We start from the raw sequence: 19,955 nt of genomic DNA, 5'->3' as shown, positions 1-19,955 counted from the left end.
AATAAAACTGGGTTAATTCCCGCAACCTGGCTAAAAGCCATTGTCATTCCAATATATAAAAAAGGACCCAAAAATGACCCATCCAACTATCGACCCATTAGCCTCTTATCTGTAGTTGGTAAGGTCTATGCCAGTTTCTTGGCCTTGAAACTAAAAACATGGATCCTTGATAACAATATATTGGGAGAAGAACAGATTGGCTTTAAAGCAGGCTGCTCTACTCTTGACCATTGCCTGGTACTGGCTCACCTGGTTCATAAATATTCTACACCCAGTGGAGGCAAATTATTCACCGCTTTTATTGATCTCAAATCTGCCTTCGATTCAATATGCCGAGCCCATCTTTGGAGCAAACTGGAACAGCTTTCTATCGAAAGCAGGCTTCTGTTCCTGATTCAATCTCTGCATCATAAAACATCTGCCCAGGTTCGTTGCAGTAGAGAAGGACATCTCACAAATGAGATTGTCACTTCACTTGGTGTCAGACAAGGATGTGTTCTCGCCCCCATCTTGTTCAACCTTTATCTGGCAGACCTCCCTGTCTGGTTGGCTTCATTACCATCGCATGCACCCAAGATTGGTTCAACAAAAGTTTTCGTTCTTCTCTATGCTGACGATGCCATTTTGATCTCCCAGACTCGACTGGGCCTCAAGAGACTACTAAATGGTTTTGCCAAATACTGCGAGAAAAACCTGCTGACAATTAACTATTCAAAAACCAAAGTGGTAGTTTTTGCCAGGAGGAAGGTAAGATTCCCCTGGTCCATGGGGGGAAACAGAATCAACCAAATTGACGCATATAAATACCTGGGCATATGGTTTCATGAAGCTCAAAACTGGAGGGCACATGGCAAACACACCAAGAGTAAAGCTGAACAAACTATTGGTGCGTTATCCCGATTCTTCTATGCGAAAGGTGGGAAATATCTACCGGCAGCCATCCAGGTTTACAAAGCTAAAATAGTGTCTCAGACTCTATTTGGAGCTCCAATATGGTTCCCACACTTCAAAAGTTCTCTTGAAGGAGTGCAACATCTCTACCTCAGGCTTATATTTGAAGTCCCTAGATGTGTTTCTGGTGCTGCCCTCAACTTGGAGGCTGGACTAAGTACACTTAAATGCCAAGCTTGGATATTCACCATACACTACTGGCTCCGCTGTCACCTAATGCTCACCCCCAACTCCTTGGTTACCAAAGTCCTGTTAGAACCCTCCGAATCTCACTGGTCTAGGGCAGTGGTGCAAAAAGTAACCTCAATAGGGCTATCCCCTTTTTTCCTGCTATCTCTGGACTTGGACAGCGCTAAACAGATCACCAAACAGAGACTACTGGATATAGACCACCAAGAGCTCCGGGGAACTGCCTGGGGACCATGTTCCCCCCAATCATTGGGTCTCCCAGTCCCTTCTTGCAAAGACGGAATGCCATACCTGGGTTGGTTAACCATTCCCAAATACAGGAAAGCATTCACCCTAGCAAGATTTAACGTCCTCCCCTCCAAGTTGCTGGAGGGCAGATATAAGAAAATTCCATCCAAAAACAGATACTGCCCATGTAATAACATTGAGGTGGAATCCATTTTGCATGTGCTCTTCCATTGCAATTTTTACCAACAGGCAAGAAAAGACCTATTATGTCCTATTATGCAACGTCTCCCTGGACGATCCCCTGAGTCACTCCTGATTAGTCTACTTCAGGGCTCCAGTAAATCTACCACTGAGCAGGTGGCCAAATTCCTGAATTTGGCCATCCGCACCAGATCGCTTATGGATGTTGATTGCGTTTAAATCCACAGATTAGCAATTTTATTATCTATATATCCCTCCCTTTTTCACTATGCTAGGCCCCAATAACCCAATTCTGTTCCCTTTTCAGAAACCAACAAATAACCATCTAGTATTTTTAGTGATTTTGTAACACTCCTTCTTTTTATCCCTACTCTGTATTGTTTTATATAATGGTGTATCTTCTTGTTTTATATTGGTCTGTTGACTGTAAATAAAGGAATACAATACAATAGAAAAAGGGATTGCAAAGCATCCCCTTAGTCAAAGAGACTAAGCGCTTTATAACTGTTATAAAGCACTTTAAAGCAGTAGTGTAGATCCGGCCTAGGAGGAGGATCTCTTTTGGTTCCTTCCTTCAGAGTTGAGTTACTGAAATGTAAGCACAGCCCATCATCATCATCATCATCATCTCTTTGAGTTCTGTGTTGTTTAGTCTCTCACTGTCTTCTAATTTGTATGTGTGTCTCTGATGTGTGTTGTACACAAGCACTACATAATACTAAAGCACACATTTATAAAAATCCATAAAAAACAAGGGTTGAACCTTTTTGCTTCAAACTTGGCATGGCTGAAGCCCTACTGAAACCCTACCATGGTGCTAATTTTCATGTTTTTATCTGTAATTTCACTTTTGTATGTGTGTGTGTGTGTTACTTCTCAAGATTCTAGACCCCAATGAAACTTGAGTTTGAAATTTAAAAATTCCAAAAAACAAACGAACAAGGAATGCTTCAAACTTGGCATGCCTAAAGCCTTATTTAGGAGCTATCATCTCCTTATCTTTAAAAATGACAGCATATTTTTTAAAAATAATTTTAAAACCTCAGACTTTAAAGTACAAGAGAGTTAACAGAATGGGAAAAATTATAGATAAATATCAACTAGGAGAAAAGGGTACAATAACACAAATCCCCAGAGAGGTCCGCCTGGCGCCTACACTGTACTGCTTTCGTCGCCAGCTGAAGACCTTTTTATTCTCTCAGTATTTTAACACTAAATTTTAACTTAAATTTAAATTTTACTGTTTTAACTCTGTATTTTAATCTTATATCAACTTTGCTGTGTGGTTTTATCCTGGTTGCGCTTTTTATACTGTATTTCGTAATTGTGTTTTAACCTGTTGGGTGTTTTACTGTGGTTTTAATTTTTGTGAACCGCCCAGAGAGCTTCGGCTATTGGGCGGTATAAAAATGTAATAAATAAATAAATAAATAAAATTTATACAATGCTAATGAAGCAGGAGATAAAGGGGGATGCAACAATTAAAAATTTATGGGAAAGAGACCTTGAAGAGGAAATAGAGGAAGGGGAATAGGAGAAAATTTTCGACAAATTCCCCTTTCAAACAATGTCTACAAGAACTAGAGAAGGTGTGCTAAAATTAGTACAGAAGTGGTATCTGACACCAGTAAAATTGGCTAATAATAATAATAATAATAATAATAATAATAATAATAATAATAATATATCACCTTTGTGCAGGAGGGGATGTCAAATCAATGGGACACAAATTCATATGTGGTGGGAATGTAGGAAGGTCAAGAAGTTTTGGGACAAGGTTTTTCAGGAAATAAGAAAAATTACTGAACAAGACGTTCGTAAGACACCAGAGCTACCTTTATTGAAAATGTATGTTAAAGAAAATCGAGAGATAAAAGAAAATAATAATAATTGGATTTATGTTAACAGCCAAGAGGCAATTAATAGCATGCAATTGGAAGACAGCTCAGATGCTGACAGTATCACTGTGGAGAAAGAAAATCTGGGATACAGCAATAAATGAAAAGTTGACACAGAAGTTAAAAACACATAGGGATAAAGAAAAGAGATACTTTCAGGATGGGCTGGCAAAAATATATAGACTACATGAAAAAGGAATCAAACAGAACAACTTTGGCAGAAGCCTATAGAAATCTGTGGAACTTATAAAAACCTGATAATCAACAATCTTCTTGCAATACTTTATTGGACTTATCATAAATAATGATATACTTCTATTTTGGATATTTTGTGCTGTGATTTGATGTAATCAACCAAGTGTGGGGAGGGAATGGGGAGGGATATAGCATAAGTATTGATGTGCATAGTTTTATGTTTTATTTTTATTCTTGATTTTTTTAGTTTGATCTATTTAATAAACTATTAAAATAAATAAATTAAAAATAAATGAAATAAAAAATAAAAAATAAAGAATTTCTAAAAATCAGGCTATGAACTGATATGCTTCAACTTTGGCATGCCTAAAGCTCTATTTAGGAGCTATCATGGTGCTAAGTTTCATCTCTTTATTTTTAAAAATGACAGTGTATTTTTTTAAAAATAATATTGATAAAACCTCAAACTTTAAAAACTTCCTAAAAATCAGGGGATGAACCGATATGTTTTAACCTTGGCTGGGCTGAAGCCCTACTGAAGCCCTATCACGGTGCCAATTTTCACCGTGTTTGTGCTTGAGAAAGGATATTTAACTTCAGACTGTTTTGGGCCTGTTTTGATTCAATTTAGATCTGTTTCAAGACCTTCCAATTCACCATGGATTCAGGATTTGGATCTGAAGTGATGCAGAGCCCTAATATTTATTGCTATAGGTTAGAAGATACACCCCTTACACCACAGTAGTGTCTGACTTAGGGTGGTGTGCAAATGGCCTCTTGAAATTCTTGCCTTGATTAATTGAGCTCCAGTTAGTTATACAGGGTAATATCTCTGCAGTTCAGAGTAATCAATTAAACAAAGTTGCCGGCAGGCATGCTCAGTTGGTCTTGGACTTTTCTGAGCTGTTTAGGAGGTGGGGATGTTTCAGGATTAGGGTATATTTCCCATAAAGGCTGTGGATCGGACAGTTCAAAAAGTAACCATTGTGGCTACTGGGTGGTGTTTTGTATACTGGATATCATTAGCATTATTATCCTAGGGCTCATCTACACCAAGCAGGATATTCCACTATGAAAGCGGTATATAAAAGGCAGAAGCCACACTAGTAGTTTATAGCAGTATTGAAGTGCACTGACAACTGCTGGGACCCACTGAGACATACCATAAACCACTTTAATACTGCTATATGCTGCTTGGTGTGGCTCCTGCCTTTTATATACCTCTTTCATAGTATAATATCCTCCTTGGTGTAGATGAGCCCCTAGTTACCTGGAGATGCTTCTTTTAATCAAATCAGTGCAGAAACAATGTAGACATTTACTAGGCTTTGTATTTTTCTGGTTCCTGACAGTGACCAGTCCTGCTGCTTCTAGAACCATTACAGATTTTGACCCAAGGTGTGGGTCAAATGCAAATGAAAATAGGAAGCATGGGATATTTGTCTACAGATTCAGTATGCCATAACATTATATTTTAAAATAGTAATGAAAAAGGTGCATAACACAGTGCGCAACATGTTTGTGAAAGAAATGGAAATCTCTTTCTAGTGTCCTAACTGAAAACTACCAGCACATCCTGGCCTTGGTATTTGCAGTGAAGGAGGTCAATGAAAATATTCAGCTCTTACCCGATATCACTGTGGGATTTGAGATTTTTGACACCTATTTGGAGAGTAAGCTGACCTATCGTGCCATGATGCAGCTTATTTCCCCGAGGAACAGACTTCTCCCCAACTATGACTGTGGCATCCATGGAATTCCAAAAGCAATCATTGAAGGACTTGAAGCAGTTATTTCCCACCAGTTGACCACTGCTTTGGGCTTCTACAAGATTCCACAGGTAAGAGGCATGTGCAGAGGGGAAACTTTACAAATGTGCTTGCACAGTTAAGGTTAATGCACCAATTGCACCCATTCCTAGAGAAGTCTAATCTGGCCATAGTCACACATGTTTCAATTACATCTCATTTTGACTACTGTAGTGGGTTCTATTTGGAGCTGCCTTTGAAACATGTTTGGAAACTTCAATTTGTCCAGAATATTACAGCTGGTGTGTTGACTTGGGGCCTAGCTAGATGGAAGGTTAGCCCAGTGTGAGGCCCGGGCTCATCCGTGTGCGTCCAAATGATGCACAGAGGATCCCGGGCTCAGGCAGGGCTCAAACCGCCCTGGCCCCGGGCTAACCGGCACCACTTTTGGCCCATTTTTTCCTGCGGTCTTGAGCTCAGCCCGAGACCACGGGTGTGTAGACGGGTCCGCTGCTTTTCCCAGCTACTGCATTTATGCGTGAGTAGCCAGGAAAAGCATCAGACGGGCGGCAGCGCTCCCTCCACTGCTGATGTCCCCGGCCCCCATTACCTGCTGCTGCCGAGTCTCTGGCTTCCGATGCCCGCTGCTGCCGATGTCCCCAGCCCCCATTTCCTGCCACCATCGAGTCCCCAGCCCCTGATGCCTGGCACTGCCATGTCCCTGGCCTGTGATGCCCAGCTGGGAGATATGGCAGTGCCAGGCATCAGAGGCCAGGGACATGGCAGTGCTGGGCAATGGAAGCTGGGGACATCAGCTACAGCGGGAAACAGTGGCTGGGGACATTGGTGGCAGCGGGCAATGGTGGCTGGGGACATCAGGGTGGGGGGGGATCAGGGGCCAGGGGAGATTGTGGGGGAGGAAATCAGGGAAGGGGGAGCAGGGGACCAGATTTTTTATTTTAAAAAACTACCTTTTCCAGTGGTGCGCTCCTGCACACGAGGCCCCTTTAAGTAAAAATAAAAATGGTGGATGCGATGGGGCTTTCCTAGACCCTGTCGCGTCTCACGTGTAGACAGGGCTGACAGGCCGCACTACTTCTAGCGTGACCTGGCCCCTCCTCACCACCAGATTTTATGGTAGGTCTAGCAAAGACCTTGGGCTGGTTATAAGGAGCATATTGTTCCCTTTTTACAGCTGGGCAGGATCTACACTATTGCTTTAAAATGGTTTATAACAGTAGTAACACCTGCTGGGGCCTGGAACACACACTTATATAGTTTCCAAAACTTTTTCAAAGTGTAATATACTGCTTAGTATATGGTCATAGTATCTGACCATATACTTAGTATCTGGCCATAGTGACTGATCTATTTCACTGGTTCCTGCTCTGTCTCTGGACAAGACTCAAAGTGCTGGTTATGTCCTAACTTAAAGGATATGACTCATCAAGTGATATACATTTTGGAACCAGGCTACTAGAAATAATGGTTTTATTTCTTTTATTGTTGCATTATTACATTTTGTTTTTAACCTATTTGTTTTTATGGTTGATTTAACTCAGTTTATTTTCATTGTGGTTTTATTACTGTTAGCTAGCCTGTGCTACTTTGTTCTCTTAATAGAAAGAGTGCATGAGTAAAAAAAAGGGAAAGATAAATACATTAACTGATTCATCCATTCTGTTTCTTTCCACATGCAAGTTTTTCAACTGTTGAACAAAGGGATGGATGCATTTTTGTAATCAGAAAGATTACATAACGTTTGTTTGAATATTACATCAAGGCTACTAGAAACATTTCTCAAACTCTTTCACACATTGGAACATGTTTCTGGTCTGTGCCTTTTTTCATGCTGGTATTTTACAGTCTGACAGTTGAGAACATCTCTACTCTAAAGCTATATTCAAGCATTCTTCTCTCACATTATTAACATTGTATGAAGGGAAGAGTAGTGGTCATGCCCTCACCATCACAACCACTTTTGTTCTGAGCACTACAGTCAAACAATCTTTAATACTAGAAGAGCCACTATGTAGCCATTTTCAGAACAGCACATCTACAAAATTACAGGGAACACAGCAGTGTTCCCTGTGTTAAGCATGCTCAGTAAAAAAAGCATTCCACCATGTTAAAAGGAGTTATTGGGGGGTGGGTCATTCTAGCATCCTAAAATGAAAAATATTTCACCAATCTTTCTGAAACGGAGTACTGCCAGAAAGAAATGCTGGTTTTACATACCCTGCGCGTTTCAAGAAGATTGGTGAAATATTGAGGGCAGGATGTCACTTTAAATGACAAAATGGGGGGGAAGCATCTCTGTTCCAAACTGGCACAGAAATGCTTCCAGGTTGGCAACCATTTTTTTGCGCACTTAAAGCTCCGAATTGGGAGCCTAAAGATGCAATCCAGTTGTAGGATTGCATTACCCTATCCTCCCCATTGATGGAATGGCCTTTCTTTTTTCAAAAGACCATTCCATCAATTTTTAATTCTTTTTTTAAAAATCCCTATGTTTCCCTATGGGGAATCTGATAAGGCAGCGCATGTACCTCAGATTCCCCGGAGGGAGGGGGAAGAAGCAGGGAGAGCGTGGCCTGCGCTCATCCCCGAGAGATCAGGTAAGTGGGGGGGGGCTTGCCTGGAGCCTCTGCTGCAGTTCATGCAGCAGCGGTGGTGGGTCCAGGTAAGGGGCTAGGCGGGAGGGGGCCTTACCTGCTCCGGCGGTGGCGGGCCTGGGTTTGCAGGTGCGGCCTTGCTTCTGGTGGGGTCAGGGTGCTCTGTTCAACCCCTGGCCCACCACCGAAGGAGCAGGTAAGTGAAGTTGGGGGGGCTTGCCTGGAGCCGCTGCCGCCGTTCATGTGGCGGTGGGCCCAGGAGGGACGGGGGGCCCTACCTTCTCCACCGGCGGCAGGCCCGGGCACTCAGTTCAAGCCCGGGCCTGCCGCCACCACAGTTCGTGTGGCAGCAGTGAGCCCAGGCAGGGTGGCATGCCCAGGCAGGACGGGGGGCACCTTACTTGCTCCATCAGCAGCAGGCCTGGGTTTAAATTGAGCCCCCCGGCTCCACCCGGAAGCAAGGGCTGCTCTAAACAAAAAAAGAAGTAGGTGGCTTTAAGTTGTTCGTCATCAGTTTTCCACAACCCCACAGTCACCTCTGCATATCCTATTCTCCATCCTGTCCTCATGGTTTATCTGCTTTGGGAGAATGAGAATTTCACTGGTACTTTCTGCTTCCTTAGGGAGGATGTGGCATTAAGGCTTGTGAGCCTTAACTCCCAATTTCCCAGCTTTTTGGTGCTTGGTTGAAAAGTGTACATCCTTAACGTTGTTTTGTAAACCATAGGTTTTTTGTTTATTGAATATATTTAGATACGTCAAGTTTTAATTCAGTTCATCAAGTTGCAGAACTGTATTAAAATTACACAGAACAAAGGAACCCATTGGATGGAGAGATAACTGCCCAGCTAGCTAGCTAGATCTGACTGATGCCAGCTACCCAAAATATAAATTTTACATTGTTGAAGAACTGAATTCATCCACTGAACATATAATTGTCATATTCCTCCACTAAAATAAGTGTAAGTGAACAAGGATGGTCATTTTAAAAAGGCACTATTACATGAATGTGTGCTCCCCACACACTCCTATTTCATTGTGATTCTTTTTTTAAAAAATGTGTATCCCATAATATCCTTTCCCTGAACTGTCTTTAGCTCTTGTTTTCCTTTGACCCAGTGAGGATGGATAGGAACCAAGTCTGTTCCTTTTACCAGATGGTCCCAAATGATACCCGTCAGCACAGGGGAATTCTTCAGTTACTACAATACTTCAAATGGACATGGATTGGGTTACTTGCTGTGGATAATGTGAATTTAGAATGGTTCATGCAGTACATGTTTCCAGAATTTTCCAAGAATGGAATTTGTTTTGCTTTCATGGAATCATTTAGCATTACAGGTTACCTTGAAGAGAAGGGAGAGTTCATGACATGGATATTGGGGATTTATAATAAAATCATGAACAGCAAAGCCACAGTATTGGTCTTCTATGGAGATGATCCTAAGATGCTGATCTTAAGATGGCTAATGGCTAAATCACAAATGGTAAATACAACACAAAAGGCAAAAGACAAAGTGTGGATTCTGACAGCCCAGGCAGATTTAAAATCTTATGGTAGGAAAGAGCAGAGTTGGAAGATACAAGACTTCCATGGTGCCATATCGGTTGGGGTTCACTCAAATGAACTTAAAGGATTCCAGGAATTTCTTCAGAGCAGAAACCTTGCCTGTGATAAAGAAGATGGTTTTATCAGAGAATTCTGGTCACATGCATTTGACTGTGTGATTCCAGATTCTGTTTTTGGAAAAATAGGAGGGGATAACTGCACTGGGGAAGAAATGATTGAGAGCCTTCCTAGGAATTACCTTCCAATTAGTGTAACTGGTCACAGCTACAGCATCTATAATGCTGTCTATTCTGTGGCTCACGCTTTACATGCAATGTATTCATCCAAACAAAAAGTCATGAAAGGAGGGAGAGAGAAAATACAGTCATGGCAGGTAATGACCACAATTCTCTCTATTCTAGTTGTTAGGTTTATATGTAGATGTTTCTTCACCACTGTTGGCCAGGTCAGAGCTAATGTTGCTCTCCTCCCATTGTTCCCATTTCTGATGCATTCACAAATACAATATGAACTTGCTGCAGAGTGTGACACAGCTATTCTCCCATGTGGTCTGTGAACTTCTTTATAGACATGTTGTTTCTTGTTACAACGGTACTTTCTCAAATTCTGCTTCTCATAGTATGTTTGTATTCCTTCCATCAGTAAAACACCAAGTTGTGACACTCCATTGAGAAATGCTGTTCTGTGTGCTCTTCTCATGATCACATGGTGCCATGTCTATTGGTGCTGTCACTGAGAACAAGTTCTGAGTCTATGTTGGAGATATAGGCCTCATCTACACCAAGCAGGATATTCCACTATGAAAGTGGTATGAAAACAGTATATAAAAGGCAGGAGCCACACTATTGCTTTATAGTGGCATTGAAGTACACTGACAACTATTGGGGCCCATTGACACATACTATTTACCACTTTCATACTGCTATATCCTGCTTGGTGTGGCTCCTGCCTTTTATATACCGCTTTCATACCACTTTTATAGTGGAATATCCTGCTTGGTGTAGATGAGCCCACAATCTCCATTGAAAAATAAGAAGCAAATACTGCATGGACACCGTGTGATACATAGCACTGATCATCCAATATGAATATGGCCAAGAGAATTTATCAATCATGAATCAAACAATGACAGAGACAGGGAATAGGTTAAAACTAGGGATGTGCTCCGCTTCTAATTGGACCGGCGAATTAGAAGCGGAGCGGGGTGCTTCGCCTCCCCTTAAGGTGGAGGCGAAGAGGATTGGGGGGGCCGGTGGAGCGTGGCGAAGAGGATCGCGGTGAAGGCGGATCCTTCACCTCGATCCGGAGCTCTGCCGGAAAGGTAAGTGGGGTTTACCGGGCCCTGCCGCTATCGCCCATGTGGCGACAGTGGCAGGGCCTGGTAACCCCCCCCCTCTCCCTTACCTGCCTCCGTCCGCGGTCCATCGGCTTCTTCAATTGAGCCCACGGTTCAACTAGGAAGTCTGGGCCGCACTTGCGGCCCAGACTTCCTGGTTGAACCGCGGGCTCAATTGAAGAAGCCAACAGACCGCGGACAGAGGCAGGTAAGGCCCCCCTCCCCCTTGGTCCCTTACCGGGCTCTGCCACCATTGCCGCACAGGCGGCGATGGCGGCAGGGCCCGGTAACACCCCCCCCCGCTCTCCTCTCCTGGCCTTACCTGGCACCACTCCCCTCCACTGCAGAGCTCCGATTCGGAGCCGGAGCTCCGCGGCGAAGAGGAGCGGAGTATGGGCGGAGCGGTGCGGAGCTGAGCGGGCCGATCCGAAATTTTCGGATCGGCCCACGAGGCGGAGCAGGGGGTCTGTGCACACCCCTACTTAAAACTGTTGCTGTGCAAGAAATTTATCTCATGAAAATTTTGACCATTCTCATTTAATTTGATAGAAAAGAAACTGCACTTCCTACTGAGCGGAAGATTTAATTTATTCCTCCCCTCATGCATTTTCAGATCAGAAAGTGTAGGCAACCTGGGAGATAGTAGAGCAATAGATGTGTAATAGAAAGAACACTATATAGACAGTTTTCTCCACCAACTCATGGTGATTAGCTAAGGTCAAACACACCACCAACAGACATGCAAATTAAATTATTAAATGCCCTGAGAATGAGGCATAAAATCAAAGACCCTTTCATGGGGAAAGAAAACCCTTTGGGAATTTCCTGAGATTTTCCTTTTCTTACCCCCTAGCAATAAAAGGACTCTTCTCAAAATTTGGCCCACAAATTCACCATTATTTTTTTGTGGTGGCTGCCTCCCCTCCCCTCAATGCCCTGGAGTGATTTTAGATATATGTGGCATTGCGGAGGATCCAAAATGGTAGCCAAGCTGCCAATACAGCAGGTGCTGTTGCCAATTGTAGTGGCAGTATAAAAAAAACCCAAACAAACAAAAAACCCTAGGCAAAAAATTAAAGAAGCTGTTCTACAATGGTTGTCAAAGGTGATGACTCCCTGTGAGAAATTGTTGGAGAATTTCTCCTCCCCCTAGTGAAATTCAGTGAAATTGGGGCCCCAATTTCTCTATCTACAAATAGGGTAGAGAATTTTGAGAGGCCACTTATGCACAGCTCTAGTTAAAACTGGCCACAATTGTTCGTTTGTATGCTATAGGTGAAATAGGGTGACCATATGAAAAGGAGGACAGGGCTCCTGCATCTTTAACTGTTGTATTGAAAAAAAAGGAATTTCAGCAGGTGTTGTTTGTATGCATGCAGCATCTGGTGAAATTCCGTCTTCATCACAACAGTTAAAGCTGCAGGAGCTCAGTCTTGTTTTGTATCTTGTATCACTCTCAAATGTCAATGAGAGGAGAGGCTTTCCACCTTTGGTCAGCTCCAATGACCAGTCCTTCAGCAGCTAGCTGGCAAAGCTCTCCAGGGAGCAGGATCTAGGGGGATAGGAACAAATGGTAACTATGATTTTGTGTGTGTGTGTGTGAGTGAGTGAGTGCAAAATATTCAGCTTCCCCTTTTTCACTTCTCTTTTTTAAATAAGCATGTTTTCCCCCCCTTTTCAATCTAGCTCCATCATTTTCTGAAACGTGTCTCATTTAACAACAGTGCGGGGGATGAGATTTCCTTTCAGGACAATGGGGAAATAGTTGGCAAATTTGATATTATAAACTGGGTCACATTCCCAAATCAGTCTTTCATTAGAGTGAAAGTTGGAAGTCAAGATCCCCAGGCTCCACCAGACCAAACACTCAAGATTAATGAAAAAAGCATTGTTTGGCACAACTCATTTAACCAGGTAGGACTTTATTGCAGATATTTTGGATGTAATGTTTGTAGAATGTTGTCTCTAATAACATGATTCATGGACAACTTTTTCAGTGAAAACCACAGTAAATGACATCTCTCTCTCTCTCTCTCTTTGTGTGTGTGTTGATGCGTGTGTGTATGCGTTCCATCCATTCTCAATAGTGGTACATTTAATATAATTTTTAGCATATCTGTCCAATTTTGGTATTACAGAACTCAAAATAATTGCTGTATTCCTGTGATGAAATGAATCTTTCTCCCACTTTAAATCTCCTGGAATTTATGACCCTTTCTACACCTAAGGATTATCCCAGGCAAATGGAGGGATCATACCTGCCTGCTCCCGGGATCCCCTGTTTGTCATTTGGATGCACAGGGATGATCCTGGGATAAAAGGCAGGTGTAGAAACGGCCTATGTTCTTCACAGGAGCCATAATGTGTCACATCATTTATATTACAAGGCAACTTTTGTTTTATTTAGGAAAGTTCGGGAATAACTTAATGTTTATAATGAATGAGTAAATACATATTATTTCCTGAACTCTAGGAATTCTAAGCCCATGCTTCAGAAGATTAACATTCTATTTTTTCAATTGATGTGATAGGCCCAGCCCCTTTCGATGTGTAATGACAACTGTCATCCCAGTTACAGGAAGAAAAAGAAGGAAGGGGAGCCATTCTGCTGCTATCACTGCATTCCATGCCCAGAAGGGGAGATATCTGACAAGAATGGTGAGAAATATGCAGAGATTTAAAAAACCAACAACACCAAAATTTACTGAGGGAAGAACCAGGGATGCTTGAGCTCACTGAAATTCTCCAAACTTTATTTCAGAAATTCACTTGGCTCTGTCTCATTCTGGTTTGTGACCTATTATTTTTAAGTTTGACTGAACGGGAACAGAAAACTTTTTAATTTTTTTGTACATTTTGAAAGTTGTGTATTTTTAAAATGGTGCATTTTCCAAATGTGAATGGAAGTGGGTGATTTCCTTAATTTGTGAACATTCAAAATATGAGTGGGTTTGTTAATTTGTGAACATTTTTGGAAAACATGCAGTTGTGTTCATGTTTAGGGCTGGAAGCATGGCACTTTTGAATGATTTGTGAACTGAATTAATAAATCTTGAGAACTATGGCCAGTGCACGTGTTATACATACCCCTTCCAATTGATATCAGAAATAGATTCTGTGCTTTTATCATGTGTCAATGTTAGGAAGAAATATTCCCCAACATAAACACAAAGTTTAATACCTTTATGAGACAATGTTTAAGTTGTTTGTGAATTTATTTGTTAGTATAATTCCCTTACTAAAAATGAAAAACAATTCTCCAATAGCCGTACTTTTCAGTGACTGATACCACTTTTTTCCAGATATAGATTACTGTTTCCAGTGTCCTGCTGACAAGCATCCAAATAAAGATCAGAACTTATGCATTCCCAAGATTGTAACCTTCTTGACTTATGAAGAACCTTTGGGGACTGCTTTGGCCATTGGTGCAGTTTCCTTTTCTTTAATTACTGTACTAATGCTGGGAACATTTATGAAGCACCACAACACTCCTATTGTCAAAGCCAACAACCGGAACATCACATACATTCTCCTTATCACTCTCCTCTTCTGCTTCCTTTGTGCACTGCTATTCATTGGCCGACCTCAGAAGGTGACATGTCTTCTCCGGCAAACTATTTTCGGCATCATCTTCTCTGTGGCGCTTTCTTCTGTGTTGGCAAAAACCATCACAGTGGTTCTGGCTTTCATGGCCACCGAACCCGGATCTAGGATGAGGAAGTGGGTGGGAAAAGGGCTGGCAAACGCCATTGTTCTTTTCTGCTCCCTTATTCAAATAGGACTCTGTACTGTGTGGTTGACAACCTCACCTCCATTCCCAGATGTTGACATGCATTCAGTAACAGATGAAATTGTCCTAGAATGTAATGAGGGTTCGGGGACACTGTTTTACTGTGTCCTAGGCTACATGGGCTTCTTGGGCCTTGCCAGCTTCTCTGTGGCTTTCCTCTCTAGGAAGTTACCTGACACTTTCAATGAAGCCAAGTTTATCACATTCAGCATCTTGGTCTTTTGCAGTGTTTGGTTATCCTTTGTCCCAGCCTATCTGAGCTCTAAGGGAAAATACATGGTTGCTGTGGAGATCTTCTCAGTTTTAACTTCCAGTGCTGCATTGCTGAGCTTCATCTTTTTCCCCAAGTGGTACATTATTGTCCTGAAGTCTGAGTTGAACAACAGGGAACAGCTAATGTGGAGAAATGAATTAAGAAAATAAGGGTGTGATCCTATTCATGTTTAGACAGATTTTTTTTTACAACTCCCAGCATGCCCCAGCCAGTGTGGTCAGCTAAGGAATACTGGGAGTTGCAGGACTGTTTCTGATTGTTGCACAAGTGTCTCTGCTTTATCTTTTCAAACACTTCTCACATTTTAAAGATGCAGTAGCTTTTAATCTTGGGCTGTCTTCATTGTGGGTTTTCTTGTAGTTTGGTTGCATTGTGAGGTCATTTTTGGCACATGACATCATGGCCAACATTCTCCCAACCTGCCACTTGTGCCAGGAAAACCCACAGTGTCTAAGAGTCTTTTTATAATAATAATTCTGTTCTTTTCAAGCTCTTGCTTTGTAATGTGCCCCATGCCTCTTGGTTAAATCCTGGGTGTACTTATGACACGGCTGTGACAAGGGTTGCCCTTTCCACCATTCACTACTTTTCTTAGTATTCCTATTGAGAGAAATCTATTGCTATGTTAATTCAGATCTCTGATGTGGTGTTTGCTCCAATGCTTCACAGCTCCAGAGTTGGGAGCTGCATTAGGTCATGTCTCTGATGTAGTGTTTGGGCTGGTGCAATACTTTTTGGAGTAGGGCTTATTTGTGCCAGGGGGTGCTCTCATGGGGAGCCTGTATTGTGGGTTAGTTACCCCATTCATATTCATAAAACTGTGGAGGCAGTGAGAGCATGGAGAGGGGTGGGTAACAAGCCTCTCTCCTTTTAATTAGGGATGTGCTCCGCTTCTAATCAGACCGGCGAATTAGAAGCGGAGTGGGGTGCTTCGCCTCCCCTTAAGGTGGAGGCGAAGAGGATTGGGGAGCCGGCGGAGCGTGGTGAAGAGGATCGAGGTGAAGGCGGCTCCTTCGCCTCAATCCGGAGCTCCGCCGGAAAGGTAAGTGGGGTTTACCGGGCCCTGCTGCTGTCGCTGTCGCCCATGCGGCGACAGCGGCAGGGCCTGGTAACCCCCCCTCCTCTCCCTTACCTGCCTCCATGCACGGTCCATCGGCTTCTTCAATTAAGCCTGCGGTTCAACCAGGAAGTCTAGGCTGCACTTGCGGCCCAGACTTCCTGGTTGAACCGCGGGCTTAATTGAAGAAGCCGACAGACCGCGCATGGAGGCAGGTAAGGCCCCCCTCCCCCTTGGTCCCTTACTGGGCTCTGCTGCCGTTGCCGCATGGGTGGCGACGGTGGCAGAGCCCAGTAACCACCACCCCGCCCTCCTCTCCCAGCCTTACCTGGCACCACTCACCTCCACTGTGGAGCTCCGATTCAGAGCCGGAGCTCCGCGGCGAAAAGAAGTGGAGTATGGGCGGAGCAGCGCTGAGCGGAGCGGGCCGATCTGAAATTTTCGGATCGGCCCGCAGGGCGGAGCAGGGGGTCCGTGCACACCCCTACTTTTAATGTTTGTTTTCTTAATTTGGCTCTGAACATTGACTTGGTTTGATGCCAAGGATTGTGGCTAAGGCCCCTATCCAGTCTGTGCATCCTTGGTGACCACTTACTGCACTTCTTTGTGCTGTTTTGCCCCAAAAGATGGTTCTGAGGTTATCATATGCATGGGGCCACCAGAGGCATGTATAAAGTTGTTAGTGTATGTCTGGGGAATGATCTACACTACTGCTTTATTTTTATTTATTTATTTATTTATTTATTTATTTATTTATTTATTTCATTTATGTACTGCCCCATAGCTAAAGCTCTCTGGGTAGTTTACAAAAGTTAAAAACAGTAAACATTAAAAGAAAGTATACAAAATTTAAAACCATCAAAATCATCAGAACAACAGTATAAAAATGGTTCATAATGGTATTCAAAATTGTTCAAGCCCAGACCACATTCCATATCCCATTCTCAAACTGTTTTCAAAGTGTTATATCCTGCTTGGTGCAGATCTGGCCTTGATTTTGATTTTGAAAGCTATGGACTGAATGCCAGCTGTAGTCCTTTCCCAACCCCCCCCCCTGTCCTTTAGATTAATTTTCCATTAATCGCATGTCCACAGTCTTGTTTTCATTCCAGTCTCAGCCTCTATGACATCAGAGTTAATTTCCCAACAAAGAATGCCATTCTCATTAAAGTTATTTGACCATGGGTGTTTGCTTGTTCAAGCATCACTGCTTTGAAGCTGAATCCATATGTTATTTCATTGTCTGTCCATCCCCCCCACACACACACCCAGAAAGGGAGAAAGCAAAGGTACACCACTGCTCTTTGAAGGACTACTGTTTTCCCCCAGAATGAATCAAACATATAATCAAAATAAATCTGTGAAGAACCAGGGAGTTGTGAAGTGTTACTAAGTCTTAAATTGTATTGGTTTCCTGTTAGGTAGTGAATTATAGTGTGATGGGTAGATAAGGATTAGTTTGATATGTTTTATGGTTGGTATCTGGTGGGATATGTTTATGACCCGGCTGGCGCCAGGACCTGGCTTTGGTATGTGGGAAAAGAGTAGGAGTTAAGATTCCGGAGGCCGGAGCTGCCCGAAGCCCCAAGGTCAGTCAGAGGCCTCACACCTGCATGCTATCTCCTAGTTGAGCTAATTGGACCTGGTGTGTGAAAAGATCAAGTACCTCTCATCAGGGAGGAGGGGTTGGAGCAGCCGGGAGGAATAGGGATAAAAAGGGTAATTAGATTAGGATTCGAGGTGTTCGGCCCAGGGCGATGAAGAACGTCTGAGGCAACCCAGCCAGGGTGCTTAAGGGAAGTTAGGGTTTTGTTATGTTTTAGAGTCTGGTTTTCTGAGACAAAAGCTAGCCACTGTTTGGCTGTAGAAGGGGGGAGCCTAGTGGTGTGGCTGCATGCTTTTTAGATGGAATTGTGGTTGGTTATACCTGCTTTAACTTTACCTCATCCCTTCCCCTCTCCCCCTCTTTTCCCGCTAACCCCCCTTTACTTCCCCTACTACTGCTGCTGCAGGCCAAGGCTTTATTTGTTACTTGTAACTCCTATGTATTAAATCTTGCTTTTGCCATTTTGGTGTGTCTGTGTGTTTTTATTCCAGAACTGCCGGTCCCACGAACGTAGGGTGCTGGGGCGGGCTGGGGAGTGTGGAACCCCTAAGCAGACCCAGTGGGAAGCTCCGATTGACTCGGGCTTCCGTTACAAAATCTTGTTTAAATTGTGGTGTGGGAAGATATTAAGATACCTGAGAGAGCGCCTTCTCCCCTACCAACTTGCCTGGTCACTGAGGTCATCTGAGGGTCTGCTCCCAGTGGTTTCACATAGATCCATCCTCTGATTGGAGTCCAACAGGGAAAGAGCCTTTAGTGTGGTGGCTCCCCTCCTGTGGAATTCCCTGCCACTGGAGGTCAGGCAGGCTCCAACTTCATACTCCTTTCAGCACCTCCCCAAAACATCTTTATTCCAGGAAGCCTTTGCTTAATATCCAGCCTTGAGTCACTGTATTTGCTTCTTTTAAAATTTGTTTTAAGTGTTTTATTCTGTTTTTATTTTCATTTTATCTTGTACACCGTTCTGAATTTTTTCAATAGGGAGCGGTATATAAATATTCTAAATAAATAAATAAATAAAATTAGTTTTGTGCAAAATATCCTGCTTTAAGGATTTCCTTTGCCTCATATAATATGGCAACTGTATATTGATTTGAAAGAGATGCTGGAAAACAACAACAATATAATTTCACAAAATGCAGAAATGGTTTATGAAACAAAAAACAAAACTTATTATAGGAAAACCACTCATAATGACCAGCCTATCCTTGCCTTGGTGTTTGCCATAAAGGAAATAAATAAGCATCCTCATATCTTACTCAATGTGACTGGGATTCCATATCTGTGATGGCTATATGAATATGAGATGGACCTATCATTCTGCAATGCACCTTATTCCTCTGAAGAAGTGATTTTTCCCCAACTATAAGGGTGATATCCAGAGCAATCATATTGCAGTCATAGACAGTCTTGACATGGTATCGTCCCATCAGATTCCAAATATTTTGGGCACCTACAAGATTTCTCAGGTAGCTTGAATGAATAATAATAAAAAAGATTTACAAGTTATTCAATGATTCTTTTTCTCTTTCTTTCCACAAGTCCTCTATAAAGATAGACTTCAATGTTTGGGCTATTTGATTTAGAAAACAGGCAAATAAGGGGGTTTATAGAATTATATGGAGTAGAGAAAGTAGAGCAGTGCAATAAAGAAGCTCCACTGAATTCAGTGTGAGTTACTTCCAAGTAATATGTACTGCAGCCAAAGAGGGGTTAACTTCTTTCTTTCCTTAAGGAGAAGAAACGCAGGCCATGCAATGAATGTGAATCATGGCAGTTTCAGGATAGACAAAAGGAAAGTACTTGGATTGAGGGGGTTATTTTGCACTTCAAAAAAAACCTACATCAAAATTTAGGGATAGTGACCTCTTAATTGTCACCTTAAACAACTTCTGATTAGGATCTCTAGTCCACTGTGTGGCTTGATTCACCCCTTTTTTGTTTTAGTTTTTGAGAAAAGGAAATTTAATTCATGGCTAGCACAAAGTCTACTGGATCTATTTATCTGAAATTGAGCAAATTCAGACACCCATATTGGGGCTGAAACATCCCAAAATTCCATGTGCTTATGTGGAAATTCATATATATATATATATATATATATATATATATATATATATATATATATATATATATATATTCTTTGATAGATCTACTTGAAAAAAAGCAAATTGCACTTGTGGCTAGCACAAAAGTCACTGAACTAAACTATTTGACATTTGGCTGTTTGAATCACCTCCATATAGGCTGCTAGCTTTTCCAAATTTCTTGTATTTCTCATAAAAACTAAAACTGTC

General features: G+C 42.4%; 1 protein-coding gene across 1 annotated transcript; it reads left to right on the top strand.

Annotated features, from left to right (window-relative positions):
- Nucleotides 1–4,320: 4,320 nt before the first annotated feature.
- On the top strand, nucleotides 4,321–15,144 carry LOC134405543 (vomeronasal type-2 receptor 26-like). Its single transcript, XM_063136786.1, has 6 exons — nucleotides 4,321–4,376; nucleotides 5,211–5,502; nucleotides 9,123–9,968; nucleotides 12,618–12,845; nucleotides 13,463–13,589; nucleotides 14,234–15,144. The coding sequence occupies exons 1-6, from the start codon at nucleotides 4,321–4,323 to the stop codon at nucleotides 15,142–15,144; spliced, it is 2,460 nt and encodes an 819-aa protein (XP_062992856.1).
- Nucleotides 15,145–19,955: the final 4,811 nt, after the last annotated feature.

The sequence above is a fragment of the Elgaria multicarinata genome, chromosome 11 (assembly GCF_023053635.1).
Source record: "Elgaria multicarinata webbii isolate HBS135686 ecotype San Diego chromosome 11, rElgMul1.1.pri, whole genome shotgun sequence".
NCBI lineage: Eukaryota > Metazoa > Chordata > Lepidosauria > Squamata > Anguidae > Elgaria > Elgaria multicarinata.
The sequence above is the reverse complement of the archived record's forward strand: the minus strand, read 5'-3'. Positions and strand labels throughout refer to the sequence as shown.